The 27,475-nt window shown below is 43.9% G+C and overlaps 1 protein-coding gene across 3 annotated transcripts in view; it reads right to left on the bottom strand.

The window, feature by feature from the left end:
- Positions 1-27,475, bottom strand: part of RALGAPA2 (Ral GTPase activating protein catalytic subunit alpha 2) — a 323,658-nt gene that overhangs the window by 138,198 nt on the left and 157,985 nt on the right. For all 3 annotated transcript variants that reach the window (XM_083175921.1, XM_083175922.1, XM_083175923.1), the window contains 3 exons: positions 13,555-13,683; positions 5,708-5,836; positions 203-261 (listed from right to left, as the gene is read on the bottom strand). In XM_083175921.1, the coding sequence (XP_083032047.1) occupies positions 203-261; positions 5,708-5,836; positions 13,555-13,683 (317 nt within the window). The remainder of the gene's footprint in view (positions 1-202; positions 262-5,707; positions 5,837-13,554; positions 13,684-27,475) is intronic.

Raw genomic sequence — 27,475 nt, 5'->3', positions numbered from 1 at the left:
ACTTCGTGCTCAGGACCCCAAACTGTACACTTTTCTCCTAATTACTCACTGACCCATTTTAAAAGATCCAAATGTGGAGCACAGTTGTGATTCTGTGAGGAGACTGGGAAGTACGAACTGTTGGGGTCCTGAGGACCAGGTTTGACAACCTACAGTATGCTCTTAAATGAATAATCAAAATGTAACCTACTTTTCCACTTACCTGGCCACCTCGTTAGGCTCCTCCCTGGCATTCTTCAGTAAAATGTTTATTAAATAGATCTGGAAAATAAAATGTATACTACATTACATTTAAAATGCCATCTCAACAGCTGGCTGGCCTGACGTACAGTTTTAAGATTAGAAATCTTTTATTTAATTTTATGCCATTTTTAGGTAAACCAATAGGACAGTTAATAAATAAGCAGATATGGGAAAGTATTCAATTAAGTCAGTTTTTTTTTTTTTTTTTGACGAGCTGAAAAAACGTCACATTTCACTGTTTTTAGGTCGACGTTAAATTTGACCTACCCAAAGAGCAGGTTTCCTACAACATTGGGGCCTTTTTTGCAGATGTAGTTTCAACTTAAAAAATGAAACTGCATTGGTTAAATATTACTAAAAAGCATCCGAAAAGTGCACGAGTGTGTCGACCTTCTGGATGTCTTCAACCCTGTTATGTATCCTGGCGGTTATCGACGGGGATGTATTAGACAAACCTACTCAACGGTATATTATTAATCTTTTTTCCTTGGTAAAGGTTCGCATTGCCAGGACATGGCTGGCCCCTAGTGGGCAAACGTTGAGAGAGTGGACATCCCTAACGAATGATGTGGTCAGACATGAAAAATAGGATTTATGGTCTTACCTTGATAAATCCCTTTCTTTGAGTCCATAGGGGGCACAGGAGTTCACGCTGGGTATGAGAGGTGAGGTAGCAGAGCGTGCACCAAAGGGTTACAAAAATGTACCCAGCATGCTCCCTGCCTCCCTTCTCCCTCATAACCCGCCCCCTGACCCTGGGTCACCAGTTTCGTTAGCGAACCCAAGTTAGGAGCAGAGCCAGAGAAGAAGGAAGAGCAAACGCACACCCACATAGCATACAGGCCCTAAAGCCATGGAACTTTCCTACATAGGAAGCCCCGCTACCAGGTGCGTCTGGGAGGGCGTCCTGTGCCCCCTATGGACTCAAAGAAAGGGATTTATCAAGGTAAGACCATAAATCCTATTTTCTTTTTCGTCCACTAGGGGGCACAGGAGTTCACGCTGGGACGTCCTAAAGCTGTCCCCTCACGGGTGGGGGACGCTCCTGGACTGCGGAAAGCACATGTCTACCAAACTGTGCATTAGCCGATGCAAAGGTATCCAATGCATAAAACTTGATAAAGGTCTGGGAAGAGGACCAAGTAGCCGCCTTACAGAGCTGTTCAGCCGAGGCGCCTCGATTAGCGGCCCAGGATGTACCCACAGACCTGGTAGAATGTGCAGTAATCCCCTCCGGGGGAGTAATCAGTGCGGAAAGATACGCTTGGCGAACCACTGATCTGAGCCATCTCGCCAAGGACTGTTTGGAAGCGGGCCAGCCCCTCTTATTGGCCCCATAAAACACAAACAGTGAACCCGACTTACAAGTTGACTTAGTCCTGCGAAGATAAATCTGCAACGCACGGACTACATCAAGAGAAGCTTCAGCTTCAGAAGAACCTGGAAAAGAAGGCACCACTATTTCCTGGTTAAGGTGAAACTCAGACACCACCTTTGGAAGAAAATCCAGTTTGGTACAAAGAACCGCCCTGTCCGGGTGAAATACCAGAAAAGACGGTTTCCATGATAATGCACTCATGTCAGACCCCCTTCGTGCTGAGGAAATAGCCAACAAGAAGCCACCTTCCAGGATTTCAGATCCACCTCCTCCAGAGGCTCGAAAGGAGACGATTGAAGTGCCCGGAAAACTTCTAAAGAGGGACACCTCAACAGCCAGCCCGTCAAAGCCAGGCGACTCAAGTCCGGGTGTCGGAATGGCCCCTGTGAAATTAGGTCTGGACGCAGAGGTAGACTCAGAGGAGAGGCTACCAACAGGTTCCATAGATCCGCGTACCAACCTCGACGGGGCCAATCTGGGGCCACTAGGATCATCATTCCTCCCTCCTTCCTGAACTTCCACAGAAGGCGAAGTAAGAGTTGAAACAGGGGGAATGCGTACACTATCTTGCCACAGGGGGCAGGGGCGCAGGAGGTAAGGAGTTGACAAGCGGTCAATATGGCAATACCTGAGTCAAGGTCGAAGCCCAGGCCGGTTCCTGCTGTGAAGGCAGCAGAAGATCTGCTTCAAGGGCCAAACACCTGGAACAGATATCCTCCTCCTGCCGAGAAAGTATGTCCACACATACCCTACAGGTACGCTGCATCGGAGATGGAGTCTCCTTGCTAGGTTTCGCCTTAGGCATACTGTCCATGATAAAAGACAAAAAACACCAGCAGTTACAACACTGACACCCAAGCAACACACTTGCAGCCTTACCCACAAAGCTTTAGCAAAGCCATTTGGTATGGGCAGATAAACTCAACAATTCAGCAAGCTGAAAGGGAGACACCGTATATGCAAAGCCAATACTATGAATGGTGACAGTGTTTCAAACTTTCATCTCTTCCAATGATATTGGAAGGAAGACAGCATCAGAGAACCAGCCGCAGGAGAGGATAAATACCACAAACACCAGGCTCCAGAAGCAGGGTGTGAGGGAGAATCCCAGCAGCCTCCATCTCTAAACCCAGCAAGTGCCAGAATGTCTGCTGATTAGGACCTTAATGAGGAGCTGGGAAACCTGGGGCAAAAATATATATATATATTTTTTTTTGGATTGTGGGAGGAAATCGGAGTACCCGGAGGAAACCCACTCAAGTACGGGGAGAATATACAAACTCCGCACAGTTAGGACCATGGTGGGAATCGAACCCAGGACCTCAGTGCTGTGAGGCAGTAATGCTAACCATTACACCCTCCGTACTCCTACAGCACCTGGTGTCCCTATGTGGTCACCCACTCAAGTACTTACCAGGCCCAATATACAGCATTAGCTGTAGATCCCAGGCTGTCTTCAAGCTTCCAATGATATTGGAAATAAGACATCCGCAAAACTCAACAATCCAGCCAGCAGCAGGAGAGGAGAAATACCACACACACACCAGGCTCCAGGAGCAGGGTGTGGGGGAGAATCCCAGCAGCCTCCGTCTCTAAACCCAGCAAGTGCCAGAATGGCTGCTGATTAGGACCTTAATGAGGAGCTGGGACACCTGGGGCAATCCTACATCACCTGGTGTTCCTATGTGGTCACCCACTCAAGTACTAACCAGGCCCAATATACAGCATTAGCTGTAGATCCCAGGCTGTCTTCAAGCTTCCAATGATATTGGAAAGACGACATCAGCAGATCTCAACAATCCAGCCAGCAGCAGGAGAGGAGAAATACTACACACACACCAGGCTTCCAGGAGCAGGGTGTGGGGGAGAATCCCAGCAGCCTCCATCTCTAAACCCAGCAAGTGCCAGAATGGCTGCTGATTAGGACCTTAACAAGGAGCTGGGACACCTGGGGCAATCAGAGAGCAAGCCTCAGCACTTCCCCAGGGGTGGGGGAGGGACTAACCTACAGCACCTGGTGTTCCTATGTGGTCTCCCACTCAAGTACTAACCAGGCCCAATATACAACATTTCCAATGTGTATGGCTGTAGGTTCCCAGGCTGTCTAACCTCCCCCTCAGGCATCAATCCCCGGGACATAGCCTGACTAATTGTCCCTGGTGATCTAGTGGAAAGGTGGAGCAGTCCAGACCCCCACTGCCTGCCCCCCCGCTGACTCCCATACAAACGGGGGGGGATCGCTGCTAGACGCGGCTCCCTGCAAGCAGGGAACCGCCACTTACCTGCCCGGGGACGGAGTGCCGCATGCGGGAGCCTCCGAGAGAGGGTCCCGCGACGGAAGTCCCCAGTCGCCAGCGCTGCCGTCGCCACCGCCGAGTGATGGAGCTGCGCTGCCGGTGATTCACTAAAAGAGCACCCACCGCAGCAGCTCTAACCCATGGCTGTTCTAACAGCCCCGATAATGGTGCTGCTCTCTCCTTGGCACCAAAGAAAAAACTGGTGACCCAGGGTCAGGGGGCGGGTTATGAGGGAGAAGGGAGGCAGGGAGCATGCTGGGTACATTTTTGTAACCCTTTGGTGCACGCTCTGCTACCTCACCTCTCATACCCAGCGTGAACTCCTGTGCCCCCTAGTGGACGAAAAAGAAAGTTTGTATATCTCTCAAGGGGCTCCGAAAGAAGATATTATGATATCTGGAACAGGTGGATTGACTCCGCACTCATACACCAGTATGCAGACCAGGGTTGATTATAGATAGTATGTCCAAAAATTCCCCAATCAAACTTCCTCCTTCTCTCCTTTCTAATTTCGATGTGTTCGGGCGGTGTCAGGCGCAATGTGTGCCATATACTACACTAGCTATGTATATCTATGTCACACCCCAGTTTTTAATATTGAGATTGGAGTGGACAGGCACTGAGTATTTGATGTACCACAATGAGACGATAAGTACATGTAACTTGTTACTTACAAAAAGTATTATTAAAACGTTGCATCATGCAAGTATGTAAGCATGGCCTGTTTATTGAAGTTATGAACAAGTACATCCTTCAGTAGTCTCAAGTGTAGCTACAGATGGAGCTCATCCTTGGCCAGCGCTTGCCAGATCCCTTTCACTGGCGAGCACCGGCGTTAGAGACTGGGACGCGCATGCGTCTCACACGAACGTGCGTCCCAGTATCATGGCGGCTGGGCAGCGTCTCTGCTTCAGGGAGACGCTGCCCAGTTCGGGGGGTGGGGGCAAGAGGGGGACCGGTGGCGACAGCGGGGGAAGCAGCGGGGACCCCAGCCAAGCTCCGTTGCCACGGGGCGCGCGAGCCCCTGGCGGTAGCCGGCCGCTGGCGGGGATGGCGGTAGAATCGACATCCCTTGCAAGGATGAGCCTGGCTACATCTATATGTACATTTTAACTTTATTTACATTGTACTCCTGTAAATGCAGTTTGTGATGTTACCTTTTCTTTTTGTTTTTATTTAGTTTTTCTTATATTTATTTATTTATTATTTATTTGCAGTTTCTCATATAGCGCAGCAGATTCCGATGCGCATTATATGTAATGTTATTGTCACAAAAAAGTCTCAAATATCAATAAAAAGTATTGAATTTAAAAAAACAAAACAAAAAAAAACAGCATCCGAAAAGAGCAGCAATTGAATAGTAATATGTCGAATGACTAGCTAAAAATAAAAATATGACTAATTGAATAGCCCCCATAGAGAGGGAGTAAAAAAGCGAAAGATAAGAAGAGATGTAGTTATTAAATATTAATACAAATTACAGCTTTGACTTAAAAGAAACTCTAAAATATAAAGGTATTAGTGTGTGACAGACAAATAAAATAAATAATGTATTGAGCACCTGCACACATAGGGGTAAATAGATTTAGCAGGGGTAACTAACGGATTCCCAGTGGGGTCATTCTATTATCCCTGATAGCCATAAGTAAATGTTTTAATGCAAAAAAGGTCACAAAAAAACAGAGGGTAATTAAGTAACTCTCTCAGTCCCCCCACCCCAAAAAAAGGTAAAACAATTTCCCCGCTATTTTACATCATTTGCACAAGATGCCAGAAACACATTTCCTACCTTAACATCCTTGTGGTCTATAATGATGTCATTTACCCCACCAGATGACTCCAGTAAGGGCAGCTCTTTATACATATTCGGAAAGCAAACAAGTGACCCAAGAATTATCTGTGCTTCCAATCGTGGAGCCTAGAAAAATAAAAAGAGGATTTCCATTCAACCATATGCCAGTTTACTCCAAGGTGTGGAGCATCAGTAGGATACTTCAATGCCCTGCAAATGCTGCCAGACTATAGTCACTTCTAGGAGCACTGATAAATCCCTATTTTCACATTTGTTAAACAAAACATTATAAGGAATATAATTTATTTTGGATAAAAGGTTATGGCGCAATTGTAAATAAAAGCAATAAACAAAATATTTTTTTTAAAAACTGATTTGCACATATTTTTCACATATTACAATTTAGGAAGATTTTTTAAATGGACTTAACACTGAATGCCACAGGCTGGGGTTAAAGCACTAGTGCGATGTGGCCACTTTTTATGCGATTCCGACACATTGCTGTGACGGATTGCATGAAAAGTGACACATTGCAAGTCATTTTCATGCAAATGCAATGTGAGGCGCATTCCTGTGTGCCTCGCATCGCAGATCTTATGGGCCGCCATGAATATTTGTCACAGCTCATTGCCCTGGATAGAATCACATACAATGTATTTATATACGATGCTGCTGGGTGAGTTGGCAGGGTATCGCATGTGAAACCTTGCCCTATTGGACAGGGGCCTTTACTGGTTAGGCTGTGCTGACTCAGGGTACAGCACACTAAGGGGGGTATTCAATGTTAGGCGTGCTCCCGCAGCCATCTCCCATCTTCCCCGACAGCATTGAACAGGGGTTTTGTGCAGAACGAGCTCGTTCTGCCGAGAAAAGCCGGAAATAGGCGAGCTCCTGGACGGAGCTCGTCTATTTTCGTCATCAACTCGCGGCCACGCCCCCTTCTCGCCGCTCGGCGGCCGGGACATTGAATCGCGACTGCCGAGCTCCAGGCGAGCAAAACGAGAACGGCCCAGGGGCACGGCTGTCGAGCTTGCTCGACAGTCGTTCCCCTGACATTGAATACCCCCCAAATAGTCAGTCATAACCAAACAACATCTTATAATTGCGAGCACCCAGCACAGTACAAATACCACATACAATTCACAGATATTTTTTTTTCCCCTGAATTAAATCTTCTGCAAACATCCATTCACTATAAAACTCATAATCAATGATAATGAATACATTTTTCTGCACTACAGAGTGACGAAAGGCTTGCATTAGCCACCACAGAGCCCGCCAGTGCACATACGAGATGTAGCTTAGATAGATATACTTCTAATCAGCAGCCTCAGATTTGATTTTATTTCCGGTTAGCCATTTTCCTAATAATTATTTCTGCAGCGTGGCAGAGTGGGCAAGTGCCTGAGATGACAGTGGCTGATTACAAGTAGTACTTATGCTGGGAATTATTCTTCCCACGAGACACAATTAACCTTTCCTTGGTCTGAGAGATGTTTTTTTTCCCTTACACCCCCCACCCGCAGTACCCACAGCTGATTACCTCATGTTATTCTCATACTCTTCAGTCAGTAATACAGAGTGATAAAGGGAAACTAAAAATAGTGCGGCTTAGAGATGCTGTGAGATTAATGGAACTTTATGAGCAGAAAAACAGAAGGAATGTTGTAACTGCTTCATTCTCTCAATCATATTCTATCCCTTTAGCTCAACAATACATTCTCCCTCCAAACCTTACAAATTGCTACAGACAAGGGGACCAAGCATACTTGGATAGCTTCTTATTCTCCAGAGATACATCTCCTGACATATTCTATTTGCAGCAAGCGTTCACGAATAATAAGGAAAGTAGCAGATTATCCCTGATAGATTCTGCTTCTTCTACTGAAAGTGGTATTTTAAAACAGGGCCCCAAAAAATTGGAAGCTAAAATATAAAAGGATTCCTATGGCCAATAGCAAATATTCCAAAAGAATGAGGGTTGCCCACATAAGCCTACACAGGCAAAAGTGACTAAAGCACTTGTTAGATTGGTTTGAAGCTATTGGTCTGTCAGACATGGGTGGGATGTTGTATCCAATTAGCTGCCCTACTTTTTCATCAAAATCAACCCACAAGCAGGGCCGGATTTGCCACTAGGCCCGTAAGCACGGGCCTAGGGGCGGCACCTATAAAGGGTGGCTAAAAGATGGTTAACAGGCCCACACTGGGAGTCTGGCAGGCACCCAGCATGGTGAAATGGACACACAGCGCGCTGTGTGTGCGCGCAGCCACCTGGAGCCAGCCGGGGACGGGTGCACTGTGCCTGTGTGCGGTGCGCCATGTAACGCAAACTGCATCCACAGCAGGCACAACCCTGGCCGGCTCTTTCTGATGACAGTACAGGGGAGCACTGCTGAACCCGGAAGTACAGTGCGTGTCCCCATGTACTAGAGTACCGCTACACCACCAGCGGTTACACACGGAAAACTGTAAGCTAGTGCACAGCGGGATGCCGCGTAGCACACTTACCTAGTGTAGGAAGGGGGGGGGGGCGCGATCAGAAATTTGTGCCTAGGGGCGGCCTGACCCAGAAATCCGCAGCTGCCCACAAGCTATTATCGGATTTTAGTCTGATGCTCATTATTGGGTTATTCGTTTATAACCCCCTCTTTTTAGGAAGAAAAATTACCCATTTTTGGGCAATAACAGATAAATTCTCAAACCCATGAGTTATAACAGCTCTGGTGGCTGCTTATTGTGCATTATGCTTCAGGTGGCTGAGGTACCCGAAGCATAATCCCTGATAAATGCAGAGTATCAGGGCTAATTGGATAGCCTCCTGAGAATCCCATTAGCTACAGTAAATTACAGCAGCTAATTGGATACGCATTATAATCTGGAAACCAACTCTAATATTAATACACAATTTTTTTTTTATATAAAAGCAAACCTATAATATAAGTCAAATTGGGATTTTGGTACTTAACAGATAAACCCTTTTCTCCGATTCCACAGGAGACACTGGAGATGTTTGCAGTTGGTTATAGATTGGTAGTCACCGGGAACATGGCAGTTTAAGAAATGTATCATAGTGTGGCTGCTCCTCCCACTCTATAACCCTCCCTTAAGGCAGTCTTAGGAACTGTGCACAAGGAGAGCAGAAAGTAGAAAGGGAAGAATAAAAACAAACACACACACACATAACAGAAGAACAGATAAAGCAAGCCAAAAAAAACATACATGAACAACACACATGGCAGGTAAAGAACCAGCGCAGGGTGGGTGTCCAGTGTCTCCTGTGGAATCAGAGAAAAGGAGCACCCAACATGGGCGGGAGAGCGCTGAGAACCCTGCAGCACCATTTGTGCGAATTGAGAGGACGAGGTCACAAAAGTATAAAGCCTGTAGAACCATAGAAAGGTATGACGACTAGACCAAGTCGTGACCCTACAAAGTTGATCTATAGAAACTCCTCGGGCAGCAGCTCTGAGGAAGCCACAGACCTAGTTGAACGTGCCAAAATAGAAGCTGGCAGAACCTTTGAGTCCACCACATAAGCTTGGCAAGCGGAGCCAACAGGCCAAAGTTTGTTTGGACGCAGGCCATCCCTAACAAGCTGCGTCATAGCGAACAAATAGAGAATCTGATTTTCGCAGTGAGGCCATAGGAGCCACATAAATGCAAAGTACCCGTACCACGTCCAGGGTCTAAGAGGCAGGGGATTCCTCTGCAAAGACCAGAACCACAATTGGCTGATTCACACGAAAACTTGAAACCACCTTGGGAAGGAACCTTGGAAAGGTACGAATCTCTGAAAAATCAAATAGGTGGTTTACAGGAGTGAGCTCCCAACTCAGAAACTCTTCTTGCTGATGCCAAAGCAAGAAGTAGAACCACCTTCCAGGAAAGGTATCTTAAATCCACCGAATCCAATGGTTCAAAAACAGAGGACTGTAAAAAGGACAGAACTAACTCCAGGTCTCAAGTAGCCGTAGGTGCAACATCTGGTAGAAGAACCAACTTTTTTGCAAAGAAATGGACAACTCAGAGACCTGCATCTTTATAGACCGCAACCTGAGGCCAGCATTGAACCCTGTCTGTAAAAACATAAGGAGAGATGTTTTGAACGTAAGGACTGGAAAACCCTTACACTCGCACCAACCAATGTAGGCCTTCCAAATGGGGTAATAGTTACAAGAAGTAACCTTGCGAGCTCTCAACATAGTCGGAATTACAGAGGAGGGAATACCCCATCTTCTAAGCAGGGCCCATTCAACAGCCACGCCATTAAATTAAGCCACTGTAAGTTCTGAAAGAGCAAAGGTCCCTGTCATAGGAGGTCTGGACAAAGAGTAAGAGCCAAGGAACCGTCCACGAATAGACGATGAAGATTGGAATACCAAGTCCTACGAGGCCAATCCGAGGCTATTAGGAGGACCTATATCTGCTCCTTCTTTATGTGGTGTAAGAGACACGGCAGTAACGTAAACGTAGGGAATAGATAAGTGAACTGGAAGTCCCATGGAGCCACTAACGAGTCCATCTGAAGAGCTTCTGGGTCTCAGATCTCACGAAATACACAGGGAGTTGTCAATTTGTTCTGGACGCCATGAGATCAACCTATGTCAGCATGTGAAACACCTGAGGGTGGAGAGACCACTCTCCCGAAACCTTAGGATGTCGGCTTCCCAATTTTCCACCCCTGCTATGAAACTCACTGATAAAGCCTCAGTGTACCTTTTCGCCCAAAGTAAGATTCTGGCCACCTCCTTCATGGCTGCTCGACTCCTCATCCCACCATGGCGGTTTATGTACACCACTACCGTGGCGTTGTCCGATTGGACCCTCATGGCCCTTCCCTGAAGAAGAGTGTGGGCTGACTGAAGAGCGTAAAATACTGCTCTCAGTTCTAGGATAATGAATGGCAAGGTCAACTCCGTCCGAGACCAGGTTTCCTGGAAATGGGTTCCACCCTTTACTGCGCTCCAGCCGCTTAGACCCGCATCTCTAGTGAGCAGAGTCCACTGGTAAAGGTTGAATCTCCGCCACTCCAAGAGCGGCTTGGAATCCAACCACCGCAGGAGGGACAGCCTGGTCATTGGGGACAAGCGAACTCGCATGTGAAGGAAAAGATGGGAGCCTGACCATTGACGTAACAGGTCCAGCTGAAAAGGGCTGGAATGAAAGCAACTGTAGGGAACCACCTCTAAGGCGGTCACCATCCTTCCAAGGAGTCTGATACAGAGGTGCACTGAAACCACCATGTGCTGAAAAAACAACCGAACCCTCTATTGGATTGCCAAGATCTTGTCCTGTGGTAGGAAAATCCGAGCGTTGAGGGTGTCCAGCACCATGCCCAGAAATTGGAGGTTCCTTTAACAGGAGATCATTCAGGTAAGGAATAATTCTTATTCCTTGAAGATGAAGCATGCTCATCATCACAGCCATCACTTTTGTGAAAACTCTCGATGCGGACGAGAGTGCAAACAGCAGGGCTGTGAACTGGTAGCGAGCGGATCTGATGGCAAATCGCAAATATTGTTGGTGAGGAGGCCAAATTGGGATGTCTAAGTATGAGTCCTTTATATCAATTGACACAATGAATTCTCCCTGGTCCAGTGATGCAATGACGGACCGATGGTATTCCATCTTGAACCGATACTTTTTTAAGAAGGGATGGGGATCCTTTAAATTGAGGATTGGACATCACAATGTCATCACTAATATATACTAAATTGCCACCATATCTGAATATCATCGTTAACTTTTTGTGCTTGTAGATTTAATCTTTGTTGCTATACCATATTTGGGCCATAAGATTTATTGTACATTGTCCTTGGACTATGAGGCATTGGTCCTTTTACCACTACTTACATTATTTTGACACCATATGAATTTATTTAATAATAAATATCAAAAAAGTCTAAGACTACTATACTAATCTAATTATGCTACCCTAATAGGTACCTCGAGCCTTTGTAGAGGCTAAAGTTGCAGAGGACTCTTGATTCACCTCTGTTTTTTAAAAATCCTTCTTCTACTGATCCATTTCCAATTGGTATGTAACCACATCGAAAACAATTTTTGTAACATTCTTCCCTATGATCCTTTAATTCGGAGGAGTTCCTTTATTTTTATCTATGTACATTTTTCCAGATGTACGTTTTGATTTTTTAGGGCCATAAACTAGTAAGAACATCCATTCTATAGAGGAAATATATCTCTGATTGTTTAAACTGGTATGTATAAAGTCCATGTATAGATTATATTCATCGGTCATCCCTCTATTGTATTATGTCATCCTACCCTAACCTGTGTTCTATATGTTCATCCATCCGCTTAAGTTTTTAATTATTATTATATGTATATGACAATTTTTTCTATATATTATTTTTTTCCTCATGTTATTACAGTTATATGTACCAATCAAATGGCTCTATACTGTTATCCCTGATGAAGTCATATTTGACAAAACGCGTTGGGTATTCAACATCTTATTGATGTCCTTTCTGACTGTACATGTATATGAATCCTGGCTGATTATTGTCTACATGCAAAGACTCAAAATGGTCATATGTTGAACTTGTTAATAAAAACACATGTAAACATTTTTCTTTATTGAATGTTAATCTGAATTCTATTGACGTTAGCGCCCTCAGAGATCCCCTTCTAATGTTCTCTCTCTATTTTTGGGTCCTGCCTAATAGAGGATCCCCTTCTGAGGGGCTGCACATTTTCTATCACCAGCGCGGTTTGGGGCCTTCCTTTCTTTCTTTTCATATATATAAAAAGAAAGCCGCCGCACCGGCTTTGAAATGTTGGGCTATAATCCAGTCTCCTGGTGTTCTTATTTGCATCGAGTGCCGCCGTTATCCAGTCACTATTATACACCGGGGTCAACCTGATTTACCCACGGGGGGCACCAAATTATTGCACAGATGTATTGCATGCTCAAAGTGGAGTGACGCTTTACACACACACATATATATATATATATATATATATATATATATATATATAAAAGCATGTATAAGTGAATTTTGTGTATGTATACAATCTTTGTTTCATAAACATAATTATTTAAAATAATCAATAAATTACCTGCTATGGGGATAATGACGTCACATGCATGGTCCCATCCCCAAGATATCTCTGTACAGTATGCAAATATTCTATAATACGGAGAACCCAAAATCTTTCTGGTCCCAAGCATTTTGGAAATGGGACACAAAATACAGTTTTTTTTTTTTAATATACTATTTTCAACACTATCAATACTATCTGCCCAGTCACTAAAATGGCAGTGATGAGTTCCTCTGTAAAAATAAATAAAATGAAATCACTCAATCCCAGCAGGGCAGAATTTTTTGAGCTATTTTCCCCATGCATGTACAGTAGTTAACTTTATAAATCAATCTTTGTACAAATGCAGTATAAGTTTAAAGGTATTTCCCTCTCCCAGTCATCTGATAAAGCTGCCTCTATCCATGAGCAGAGCACAGACATCTGCCTGAAACACCAGCCCCAGCACAGCAGCACCTTTCTGAACCTTGGCATTTTCAAATCACCTTTATTGAACAAAGCTAATGAGGCTGTGAAACCAAAGTCTACACAGTTCAGACCACAATATTAATTCAGCAACGATTTCTTAAACTTCAGCTCTTTTGATGAAACACCTCTGCAACATCAGTGTGTCATCCTATCCTACAATCTCACACATCAGCTGCCCTGGCATCTTCCCCCCGGGGACCAGTTTCACTTTGCACTAATGAGTTAACACCTGTTAGAGTGGAGAAATCTGAACCTTGTTAGCGACTGGGCTCTCTCCCGAGAGTGTGCAGAAGATGCATTGTCATACTTACCTCCAACATGTCTGTACTGAGAACCCTGGCCGCAGCTGTGATAAAGTCTCCGATCAGCATTGTGTATCCAGGCAAGCCGAGGAAGAAGAAACCGGAGGAACAGTGCTTTACGATTGTGTTCACAATATCCTGCAAAAAGACAGACTGACATTCAGTTCCTGGGAAAAACTTTTTTTTTAAACTTGATGAAGCCCACTTTGTAATTAAACTATTAATAACACTGCAGATACAGTACAAAGACAACAATACCTGAAGATGCAAGACAGAAAAAAAGGTTATGAGGCAACAAGCCCAGTTATATAAAGGAGAGTGTTTTCTCTAGCCAAGATGTAATAAGCCAACGAGAGGCCCATTTATCAATAAATATTTGAAGCATATTCCCTGAAAACGAGATAGCCTCTAATATGAAGTATTACCCAAATGGGACCGCAAGATCCATCAGCTGCAGCCCTCAATGTTCTATAGGGTATAGGGTAGCGCAACGGAATATGCTGCGCTATATAAGAAACTGTTAATAAATACATATGTGATGCAGTCAGATTTATCACACTCCGGAATGCAAAAAAGTGTTTGTTCCCCGCAGCTAGAACCACATGCAGATGGAGTTGGTACGTTGTAGCTAATGGAATACATTTTACCATACCCCTTTCACATCGCACCTAATTACCGGGTACAAGCCGCACATGAGCCCCTTTCAGAGCCCCTGTACCTGCGTGTTTTCATTTAGACATGCCTGCAGTAAAATTGCATATTGCAACAGTTTTTTGGATGTTAATATCACACCCAGATCAACTGCAAATGCAATGATTGATTACTGGGCTCCATATTAGGAAGTTGTAGCACATACCGTAGAAGCCAACTCAGTGTAAGTGTATAACTAGCACTAGACAACAATGCTAAACATTTTAGTTTCTATGAATGACTGCATCTTCTTACTGAATAATCCATAATTATTATTATAGATGTGCTCTTCTATCAGAAAAAAAACAACATATAATGAATTTGGCTCACACCGTCTTAGCGGCTGATTCGGAATTGCCACACAGATCCATTTTGTAAGCGGATCTTATTTTATAATAGCATACAATCTCCACAGCCGAGCTCACGCATCTACAGCAATACAAACTGGTGCACCTCTCTATCTATGCTAAACTTGCCAAAGCCTTGGTGACCCGGGGTGTTGAAGGAGTGTTAGTCGGGATGTGAAGGCAGAGCCGCAGGCCATACTGACTCTTTTGTGTAAGCAGAGATCTGTCTGATTTCAAACCAATCAAGAATAGGGCTTGTAGCACAGACAATGGCAATGGCTATGATTCTAACCATACGGATAAGGGAAGTTCAAACACACAGGGACGTGCGATTCATACAGGCGAATGTCGACATTTAGGCATACAATGTGTAAACTAATCACAGAGAACCTGCATGTAATTCAGAGTCTGCCTCTTAATGAAAGTGTATGAGGAACGGTGATTAAAATTGCATTTTTCATGTTCGTATTGCAACCCAACAAAAGGAACTGTATGCATAAAGTGAAAAAAGGTGTACAAATAATAACACATGATGTTATTTCTACAAATAACAAAAAATAATATTCAATATCAAAATACACAAAGCACAAATAAAACAAATGACAAAAACCTTGTTGCCGGTGTACTTGTGGTTGCCTGAAGTAAATCTCCACCTAATACTGTATAAGCCTATTTATGGATACATTCTTATGGGACCTTGCGGTATTTGATAGCAACTAGTTCTAGTTTAACCATGCACATTTATTATTTGCACTGAAAATAAAAACACATTGTTATGGCTACCACACATACATGTTGCAGGTGATATCTACATCCCCCTTAAAAGCAAACTTGCTGAGATGAAATGCACAATCTTATTTCTGACATCCCAACAGATTGTGTTTCCACTGGACAAACAAGCCGGCTCTAATGCTTCTTTCAGGTTAATGTGTAAACTGGTTTTAATCACTTCCTTTGATACATTTTTATGTCAATATCAGTCAGAGTAAACATTCGGAGAGTGAGCAGATGGAGCCTGTGCCTCATAAAAAGTGCGCTGAAGCGCTTTCAAAGAGGAACAAAAGACCCACCTTCTTCATAATTAAGGGTCTGATTAAAGCTGAGGGTTCCCCACAACACACCTGTAATTACCGATATGGCTTGGTATTGTGCTGTGCAGATTTCAGGCAGAACCCTATACAGCACCAGATGGGAGTGTGCTTCTGTTGACATATGCTACAATAAAAGGGTTAGCACAAACCTGGCTGGAAGAGGTGACAGAATGTAGCATGTTTGAAGATTAATAACCCAAACTGCTATGCTGTTAGGTTTCCTATGTCTGTTATGTATCAGTCGGTGGTACACAGAGATGAAGACTACTTCAATCCATGAAGAGCGGTTTCTTTTAATCCAAGCAGGAAACTTCCACTACGCAACAACTAACACATACTGCTGTATACAATTTAAAATGAAAAGTGAACTGCAAAATATATAGTATTTATGACGACCAGTTTTTATGCAATATATATATATATATATATATATATATATATATATACACTTGTCTTGTTACATTTTATTAGCCAAAAGAACAATAGCTAAAGAAAAAAAAAAAAACAATGTTCATACATTTTTTAAGAGGTAAAGAACCTGTAGGAAGGGACATAAAACACAAACTGATAGGTTTTCCAAGTATGTGAGCACTGTGCTGACATTATATTGGTTTAAGTTTATTTTTGAATAAAGTGTCATGATAGGAGTACCAACCTGGAAGGAAAACCAAGAATACTTCGAGGTCATTCTGGTTAGTCTTCTGCTTAGCGTGCCTTGTAACTCCACCCTCTGGGCACTCCCCGCTGCACTGCCAATGGATGTTTTGTATAAACAGCCATTCGCAGGCTAGCGTGCGGGCCGAAATCATTTGATTTTTCTAGTGCTCGCAAATCTAATGGAGGCCACACACGCACCAATGCGGGCGGTGCGATGCTGTACGATGGGGTGCGCGCTCCCGCGGCACCTCATCGTACAGTACAAAAAGTATGTGCTGCACATACTTTTTGTACTAGCCTTTTCTAGCATAGCATCGCATGCACATCGTATGCACAAGGCATACGATGCGATGCTATGTGTGCTAGTTAAGCCCACAACGCACGCCGGGAACGGTGTGTGTGTGGGCTCCATTAGTCAGGCTCTGCTGACTTAGATCTGCAGTGTCCTGTTCCGAGAACTGGTCAGTACCCGGAAAGCCAGGTGCTGGCCAGCATTTTCCTGGGTGCACCCAGCTTTTTCATGGGTACGCTCCCAGGAAACGCATGGCTCCTCCACACGCCCAACCTTTGCGAGCACCATGGAGACTATGCAAGTGTCAACGTACGGGTGCATTTGCTGATCAGAATGACCTCCTAAATGCAAATGCTTGCACAAATGCCAAATTGCACATGTCATGAAAGCCACGCTGCCTACAGATAAATATTGTTGTTGCTATAGCTTAAAGCCTTTTGCACCACCTTGAAGGGATTTGATCCCAGTGATCCACTGTTCTTGTGCTTTCAGCTACTAACTGATGCCATAAAGTATAACAAATATAGGAGGATTAGTTTTTCTGTAGCATGTTACCACCATGGCCTTCTAATCAGTTATTGAAAAACAACCTCATGCATCAGCGTGTGCTACCATAGACAGAAACACCACAACAATCTTTTCCGCTGCACCTCTATTATACCCGTTATGGTAACGGCAGTAATGTACTTAACCCCTTCCCGACATTTGACGTACATTTACGTCATGGTCGGGAAGTACTTCCCGACACATGGCATAAATGTACGTCATGCCATTTAACTGCCACCGCGTCTATAGACGCGGTGACAGTTTAAACATGTCTGCTGTCCCTGACAGCAGACATGTCCCTGCGATGCCGCCCCCCCGTCGGCGATCGCTGTGATTGGCTGTTCAGTGTGAACAGCCATTCACAGCGTTTTCTGTGTCACCGGCGAATAACGTTCGCCGGTGACACAGGGATCGGAGGCGATTGGTGCTGTAAAGTACAGCACCAATCACCGCGGGGTGTAAGGGTGACACACCTCACCCCGCCCGCCCCCAAAGGCCGTGATTGGTTCGTCGGACCGACGAACCAATCACAGCCATGGAGGGGGGTTTAAACTAACGGTGACTGCACTGCAGACGCCATTCCGGTCTGGAATTGCGTGCAGTGCGGTCACCGTGCCTAGCTGCCGCAGTATACTGACCTGAACCTTGCAAAATACTTACCTGATCACTGCCTGGATCTTGCTACTTCTTGTGACTTCCTGTGCTGTGTTGTGCTGTGTTGTGCTGCTGCAGTGTCATCGAGTTATAGATAGAGAGATAGAGAGAGAGAGATAGAGAGAGATAGAGAGGGCTAGTGACAGAGAGTGCTATATTTTGTGCTGCTGCAGTGTGATAGAGTTATAGAGAGATAGAGAGAGATAGAGAGAGATAGTGACAGATTGTGCTATATATTTTTTATATAACTGACTGCTGCCCCCCCTTTTGTGCTGATCAGTATAAATTAACTGATCAGCAACTTTTTGGGGGCGCAGGTTTTTTTTTTATATATATATACCTGTCAGTGCTGCTGCTGCAGTGTCATAGAGTGATAGATAGTGAGAGATAGAGAGAGATAGAGAGAGATAGTGACAGAGAGTGATAGAGACTGCTATATTTTGTGTCTGCTGCCCCCCTTTTGTGCACCCCCAGCAACTTTTTGGGGGTGCAGGGGTTATTTTTCATATATATAACGGTCAGTGCTGCTGCTGCAGTGTCATAGAGTGATAGATAGTGAGAGATAGAGAGAGATAGTGACAGAGAGTGATAGAGAGTGCTATATTTTGTGTCTGCTGCCCCCGCCTTTTGTGCTGATCACTATATCTGAGGTGATCAGCAACTTTTTGGGGGTGCAGAGGTTTTTTTTTTATATATATATACCTGTCAGTTGCTGCCAGTTGCACTGTCAGTTGCACCAAAGGTTGTGCACCTGCTGCCCCTCACTGGTAATCAGTGTCGCATCACTGATCACCTTTTTTTTTTTTGAGGGTGCTGTGGGGTCTTTTTTTAATTTTTTTTTTACACACACTGTGATTTTGTGGGTGTCCTGTGGCCACTGTGCACTGATCAGTGACGTACATCACTGATCAGCTTTTTCGGCACAGGGTTGATCTATTTTTTTTTTTTTTTGGATCAAATTCCTGTTGCCTTTGAGCGCTGTTCAGTGACGGACGTTACTGACCAACATCTGTGCTCAATTTTTGGCGCAGGACCTTTTTTTTTTTTTTTTTTTTAACCCCTTCAATTTTTTTTTTTTTTTATTGGGATCAAATTCCTGTATAAAGTATTTTTTTTTTCTGCACTACATACACACTACACACTACATACCCCCCGGGTTGAAATAAAGTTTGTACCCCCCCCTACACTATACACGTGTTGAAACATTTCACTACCAGTAACACAAAAATAAAAATGGCATCCCAAATGTCATCCCAAATGTCATCCCAGTCATCCAGAAGAATGTATTCAGCGGAGGAGGCATATGCCATGCTTGCCTCTGACTCTGACACAGCCAGTGAGGCAAGCGGGGAATTTGAAGGATTCGTCTTAAGCTCCTCTTCCTCCTCTGGTGATGAGGGACCCCCTCAAAGACGCCCCCGTACAGCAGCTGAGACCCCCCCCCAATAATTGATCTCGTATGGACCCCACCACCAGACAATTTTGAGCCCCAGGTTCCTGAGTTTTTGGCCATGCCAGGAATCCAATTTGATTCCACAGGTCTCAGAGAAATTGACTTTTTCAAATTATTTTTCTCTGATGATTTTATAAATTTAATGGTGGACCAAACTAATTTATATGCCCAGCAGTTCATTGCTCAAAACCCCACGTCATCATTTGCTAGGTGGACCCCTGTAGATGCAGTAGATGACGTTTTGGGGTCTGGTGTTTCATATGGGCATAGTAAAAAAGCCAGAAATTAGGCAATATTGGAGTACAGATGTTCTGTACAGCACCCCATTTTACCGTATGGCCATGACTCGGGCTCGTTTTGAGATGATCCTTAAATTTTTGCATTACAACGATAATGCACAGTGCCCACCCAGAGATGATCCCACCTTTGACCGGCTATTCAAAGTCAGGCCGGTCATTGATCATTTCAGTGCCAAATTTGCAGAGATGTACATCCCTGAAAAATTTATTTGTATTGACGAGTCCCTTATACATTTTAAAGGAAGGGTTAAATTCCGCCAGTACCTTCCCAGTAAGAGGGCAAGGTATGGCATAAAAATGTAAAAGCTGTGTGAAAGCACCTCAGGGTACACCCACATGTTTAGGGTATATGAAGGGAAGGATTCAAGAATTGAACCGCCAGAATGCCCCCCCTCCCTCGTAGGTGTTAGTGGAAAAATTGTCTGGGATTTAGTGCACCCCTTCCTGGATAAAGGTTATCACCTCTATGTGGATAACTTTTACACTAGCATCCCCCTGTTTAAGGCCCTTGGTTCAAGAGGTACAGCAGCTTGCGGTACTGTGCGCAAGAACCAAAGAGGCCTCCCAAAAACGCACATTGCCCAAGTAATGAGAAGGGGTGAAAGCAGGGGAATATGCACCGAAAATATGTTGTTGGTCAAATATAAGGACAAGAGGGATGTCCTTATACTGACAACAATTCACGGAGACAGTACCACCTCCGTCCCTGTACGAGGTACCAGTACCCACACCTCAAAACCTAATTGTATCCTGGATTACAATAGGTACATGGGCGGAGTGGATCTTTCAGATCAGGTACTGAAGCCGTACAGTGCCCTGCGGAAAACAAAAATCTGGTACAAGAAGCTGGCCGTGTATATCATCCAGATGGCACTGTATAACGCTTACGTGCTATTCCGTTCTACCGGCCAGAGGGGGACATTTATGCACTTTCAAGAGGAAGTCATAAAGGGCCTAATATTTGGGAACCAGCAGGCAGAGGGCCCCAGTACTTCTAGTACTGGCCTCCGTATTGTACCAGGGCAGCATTTTCCTGATGAAATCCCCTCCACTGGAAAAAAGGGCAGGACACAAAAAAGGTGCAAAGTTTGCTATAAAAAGGGAATAAGAAAGCAAACTATTTTCCAGTGTGACACTTGCCCCGACAAACCCGGCCTATGTATAAAGGAGTGTTTTAAAATATACCACACATCTATGGATTATTAGGTTCATCATTTCACCGTGCTTCGGGGGTCTTGCTAATGCCACATAGCACCCACCATTCATTCCACCAGAATCTGAGCCGCAAAATCCAAAAATCACTCCTTCCCTTCTGAGTCCTGCCATGCACCCAACTGGTATTTTTTGGTCACATGTGAGGCATTGCCGTACTCGGGAGAAATTGGGGCACAGATTTTGGGGTGCTTTTTCTCCTTCATACCTTCTGAAAATGAAAAATTTTGAGCCAGAACTGCATTTTTGTGTAAAAAAATGTAATTTTTCATTTTCACTGCCCAGTTGTATCAAAATTGGTGAAACCCCTGGGGGTTTGAAATGTACACTATACCCCTAGATGAATTCCCTGAGGGGTGTAGTTTGCAAAATGGGGTCACTTGTGGGGGGGTTCCACTGTATTGGTGCTTTGGGGGTCTTGCTAATGCGACATAGCACCCACCAACATTCCACCAGAATTTGTGCTGCAAAATCCAAATATCACTCCTTCCCTTCTGAGTCCTGCCACTTTTTGGTCACACATGAGGCATTGCCGTACTCGGGAGAAATTGGGGCACAGATTTTGGGGTGCTTTTTCTCCTTCATACCTTCTGAAAATGAAAAATTTTGAGCCAGAACTGCATTTTTGTGTAAAAAAATGTAATTTTTCATTTTCACTGCCCAGTTGTATCAAAATTGGTGAAACCCCTGGGGGTTTGAAATGTACACTATACCCCTAGATGAATTCCCTGAGGGGTGTAGTTTGCAAAATGGGGTCACTTGTGGGGGGGTTCCACTGTATTGGTGCTTTGGGGGTCTTGCTAATGCGACATAGCACCCACCAACATTCCACCAGAATTTGTGCTGCAAAATCCAAATATCACTCCTTCCCTTCTGAGTCCTGCCACTTTTTGGTCACACATGAGGCATTGCCGTACTCGGGAGAAATTGGGACACAGATTTTGGGGTGCTTTTTCTCCTTCATACCTTCTGAAAATGAAAAATTTTGAGCCAGAACTGCATTTTTGTGTAAAAAAATGTAATTTTTCATTTTCACTGCCCAGTTGTATCAAAATTGGTGAAACCCCTGGGGGTTTGAAATGTACACTATACCCCTAGATGAATTCCCTGAGGGGTGTAGTTTGCAAAATGGGGTCACTTGTGGGGGGGTTCCACTGTATTGGTGCTTGGGGGGTCTTGCTAATGCGACATAGCACCCACCAACATTCCACCAGAATTTGTGCTGCAAAATCCAAATATCACTCCTTCCCTTCTGAGTCCTGCCACTTTTTGGTCACACATGAGGCATTGCCGTACTCGGGAGAAATTGGGGCACAGATTTTGGGGTGCTTTGTCTCCTTCATTCCTTGTGAAAATGAAAAATTTTGAGCCAGAACTGCATTTTTGTGTTAAAAAATGTAATTTTTCATTTGCACAGCCCAGTTGTATCAAAATTGGTGAAACCCCTGGGGGTATGAAATGTACACTATACCCCTAGATGAATTCCCTGAGGGGTGTAGTTTGCAAAATGGGGTCACTTGTGGGGGGGTTCCACTGTATTGGTGCTTGGGGGGTCTTGCTAATGCGACATAGCACCCACCAGCATTCCACCAGAATCTGAGCTGCAAAATCCAAAAATCACTCCTTCCCTTCTGAGTCCTGCCATGCACCCAAATGGTATTTTTTGGTCACATGTGAGGCATTGCCGTACTCGGGAGAAATTGGGGCACAGATTTTGGGGTGCTTTGTCTCCTTCATTCCTTGTGAAAATGAAAAATTTTGAGCCAGAACTGCATTTTTGTGTAAAAAATGTAATTTTTCATTTGCACAGCCCAGTTGTATCAAAATTGGTGAAACCCCTGGGGGTATGAAATGTACACTATACCCCTAGATGAATTCCCTGAGGGGTGTAGTTTGCAAAATGGGGTCACTTGTGGGGGGGTTCCACTGTATTGGTGCTTGGGGGGTCTTGCTAATGCGACATAGCACCCACCAACATTCCACCAGAATCTGAGCTGCAAAATCCCAAAATCACTCCTTCCCTTCTGAGTCCTGCCATGCACCCAAATGGTATTTTTTGGTCACATGTGAGGCATTGCCGTACTCGGGAGAAATTGGGGCACAGATTTTGAGGTGCTTTGTCTCCTTCATTCCTTGTGAAAATGAAAAATTTTGAGCCAGAACTGCATTTTTGTGTAAAAAATGTAATTTTTCATTTGCACAGCCCAGTTGTATCAAAATTGGTGAAACCCCTGGGGGTTTGAAATGTACACTATACCCCTAGATGAATTCCCTGAGGGGTGTAGTTTGCAAAATGGGGTCACTTGTGGGGGGTTCCACTGTATTGGTGCTTGGGGGGTCTTGCTAATGCGACATAGCACCCACCAACATTTCACCAGAATCTGAGCTGCAAAATCCCAAAATCACTCCTTCCCTTCTGAGTCCTGCCATGCACCCAAATGGTATTTTTTGGTCACATGTGAGGCATTGCCGTACTCGGGAGAAATTGGGGCACAGATTTTGGGGTGCTTTGTCTCCTTCATTCCTTGTGAAAATGAAAAATTTTGAGCCAGAACTGCATTTTTGTGTAAAAAATTTAATTTTTCATTTTCACTGCCCAGTTGTACCACAATTGGTGAAACCCCTGGGGGTTTGAAATGTACACTATACCCCTAGATGAATTCCCTGAGGGGTGTAGTTTGCAAAATGGGGTCACTTGTGGGGGGGGGGTTCCTAAATTTTAGCATCTTATGGTGCCTAGAAACCTACATGGTGCCTAAAAAATAATCTCATAAAAAGGAGGCTCCAAAATCAAGTAGGTGCTCCTTCTATTATGAAGCCTGTAGTTTGGTCAACGTGCACACTAGGGCCACATATAGGATATTTATGAAAACAAAAGAATTGGGGGAATCAATTTTTAGTCACATTTCTCTAGTAAAATCTACGGTGTTCCTTAGAAAAATGTATTAAAATTGCAAATCTGCAAAAAAAATGAAATTTTGAAATTTCACCTACACTTTGTTTTAATTCCTGTGAAACACCTAAAGGGTTAACAAACTTCCAAAATGCTGTTTTGAATACTGTGAGGGGTGCAGTTTTTGAAATGGCATCATTTATGGGGGTGTCTCACATACAAGTCCCTCAAAGTCACATCAGAACTGAACTGGTCCCTAAAAAAATTAGTGTTTGAAATTTTCTTGAAAATGTGAGAATTTGCTATTCATATTGTAAGCCTCCTAGTGTCCAAAAAAATTAAAAGGAAGTTGAAATAATGATGGAAACATAAAGTAGACATATGGTCTATGTTAGTTATTAACTATTTTGAGTGGTATGATTATTTGTCTCACAAGCAGAAAATTTAACATTTTGCAAATTGCTAAATTTTCCATTTTTTTACGACATTTTGGTATTTTTCACAAAAAAACACAGACTGTATCGACCCAAATTTACCACTAATTTGAAGTACAATGTGTCACGAGAAAACAATCTCAAAATCACTGGGATAAGTAAAAGCAAAAAAAAGTTATCCCCACTTAAGTGATACATGTCAGATTTGAAAAAAAGGGCTCTTTCAGGAAGGCAAAAACATGCTGTGTCAGGAAGGGGTTAACGAACGGAGAATAACAGCAAACCCAACCTAATTATTTTACATAGACATCGTGCACTATTACATGAGACACAAGGGAAGTGAAGGGCCACACTTGATCATCAAAAAATTAGGCAGTATATTCTGCTACTTGACAACTGTCTTCTTTTGCTCTTTGACAGAAGATCCAGCTTACAAAGGCAGCTTAAGCAGAGCCTCTAGTAGTTCAAAATACAAGTGTGAGTGGAAGATTAGGATAACATATCAAAATGATAACCCAAATATATAGCGTGTGATATGCAAGCTCCCATGTGGTTTCTCCGAAAGTGCCGCTAAATTTCAAAACGGCAATTGGGCTAAAGTCACAACCTGGTTAGAGCTGCTTTAACCCTAGCTTCCACCTTGCTAGTGCCCAAATTTGGGACTGTTTTTTCGGAAAAAAAAATCATTTTGGATTTTCTTTTTGTACTATATACTAGATTAGAGGGCAGAGTATTTCTTATAAAACAGTTGTTGTGGCAAGGTCATTTAAGTCCAGTGATCAGCGCAAAGACAATTGGCTGGAAATAGTGCAAGACCCTGTAGTATATTATCCAGGATTGACAACATTCTGAACACTGCATTCTTTGAAGTTGTCAAAAACATCACCTAAACTACAAATCAATGTAGAACAAAGACAAAGTTTATGCCATTTGTTTTATTTATACTAAGCTCTTGCATAGGGTATTTGTAGTGTACCCATCACAACTCAGCAGCAACCTTAATGCTTTATCACAGTTTTATCTCAGCCACAGAAAGTGGGAGAGATACCATACACTTATGGAGCAAACTGGTTAGGTGGGAGGAGTGTGAAGGAAAATAAGATCAGATGATTAAGTAGGAGAAGGTTGGGTGAGGTCTTTGCAAGGAAAGAGTTTGAATGGGTTTCTAAAGAGGAGCAGGATCCAGTGTAAGGATTGAAGAAACATTGAAGAAGACATAGGGGGGTAATTTAATCCTGGCTGCTATTTGCAACGGGAAATAGTGGTAACCGCCTATTCAATGTGGTTTTTCACGACAGCATTGAAGAGGCAGATCTAAAGAACTGGCCCGACTTTAAAAGCAGTCGGCCCCGTTTTATTGATTTCGGTCTTGAATTGTCACGATCGCAACCAAATATCGACCATCCACGGTCATTTACACAGACACGCCCCCTTTTCGACGATCAGCAGGCGGGACATCGAATAGCTCCTGGAGGTCTGCGGTCGAACAAAATGAAAACGGGCCAGGGTCACGACAGTCATGACCCGGGATTGAATACCACCCATAGTTTGGGTAAGAAGATGATCCTGGCAGCAGTACGGAGGACATAATGAAGTGGATAGTAAAGGGCTGGGCAACACCGGCCCTCCAGATGTTAGTGAACTACACATCCCAGGATGCTTTGCATTAGTTTTGCAATGTGGCCATGCTGAAACTGATGCAAGGCATGCTGGGATGTGTAGTTCACTAACATCTGGAGGGCCGGTGTTGCCCAGCCCTGGGATAGTAGGATAGGTTACAGTAGAACTGACCAATGATCGGATGAGAATGGGCCTGATCCTGGACATATTTCTGAGATGGAAACATCAGGACTGAAAGAGGTACTGAATGTGTGGTTTGAAGAAAAGAGAAGAGGTAAGGGATAACTTCAAGAAGTTCTCTTTAAGGGCTAGAAGAGCGGGTGGTGCTGTCAATAGTTAAGAAAATGAGAACTATGAGGTTATTTTAGAGGGTCGGAAGATGAGCAGCTCAGGTTTAAACAGAGGTGGAGAGATCAGGGGAAATCTAAGCATCATCAAAACAGACATGATATTGGTGGACAAAAGAGGATGTCTAGAGGTCCAAAAATAACACTTTGGGGAACACCACTGGTAGTGAAAGTGGGGGAAAGTTGAATCTGAAGAGACAGAGAAAAAAATGTTCATAGATCTAGGAGGACAGCCAGAAGAGGGAGAGCCATGCAGAGTGAGGAAGTGAAGGCTTGCAGGAGAAAAGAGACTAACGCACGTTTATAAAGAGAATGCGCAGAGATCTAGCAGAGTAGTGGGAACTGGATTTGGCAGAGAGAAAATGGATTTCCATTATTGGGAGTCTTCATATCATCACTCTAAAGCATAAAGCCAAACACTGTCGCCCGTCAAGTTGCCGCAGAGGTGCGACCACGTACACAGAAGGGGTGTGGTCTCTGGTAGGGGCAAGGTCAAGCGCCACAACCTTCGTTTTCATCATTTTGGGGACATTCCTAGCGCTCCCTAAGCATTTGGGCAGCCCCCAGTTCTACTCCCTGGCATCTACAGTATTTGGTGATCACCATCTCCCCCCAGGGGTGTTCACGGTCTCACCTAAACCCCCCCCCCCCCACTGTGGTCTGCAGGTGGGACAATTTCCAATTAAGGTACTGTTCCACTGCAGTCAGGACGGTTGGTAAGTATGCTTTAATATATACCAGGGCTACTATTTTTGGTGATTAAGACCAGTACAATCTTAACTTTAAAAAGATGAGAAATAAAAAAAATCCTTTTTCTCATATTCAGGCCAATACTCACTTAAGGTGCAAACATACTGGGCGATTTGCAGCAACGCCTTTAGTTAACTATATCTGCGGTGCCATGAATCGCCTAGTGTGTATGCAACTTAAGATAAAATACATAGTTGAGCTACCTTTCCAAAGTCTATGGCTGCGCTACTTCCACTTTAGCACAAATACATTAAAAAGGAAGAGAACGCAAAACTGAAAAGTTACAAATAGGCACCAGATACTGAATAAACAAAAAACATGTTATGGTAAATACATAAAAATTAAAATGACTGACGAAGCCAATCCCACTATTTTACGTTACTGGAAAAAGAAGAGAGTTTAATTGCTTTCTGTGAATTTAACTCTAAGAACATATGCCATTTATCTGCGGGCCTGTAAAGAAAAGGATGGGGTGAAATCACGTCACCCAAACAGATGTGTTACTTTCCAGAAAGCAAAGAGCAGATCTTTAAACACAAACTGCATTGAAAGGCGTGCTGCCTAGTAAATGAATCACCTTAATTGAATGCTACTGTATGTACACAGTGCCTGGCAAAACACAGCCAATGAGGAGGAAACATATGG

Source organism: Crinia signifera, chromosome 3, assembly GCF_055691185.1.
Source record: "Crinia signifera chromosome 3, ASM5569118v1, whole genome shotgun sequence".
NCBI classification, from domain to species: Eukaryota; Metazoa; Chordata; class Amphibia; order Anura; family Myobatrachidae; genus Crinia; species Crinia signifera.
The sequence above is the reverse complement of the archived record's forward strand: the minus strand, read 5'-3'. Positions and strand labels throughout refer to the sequence as shown.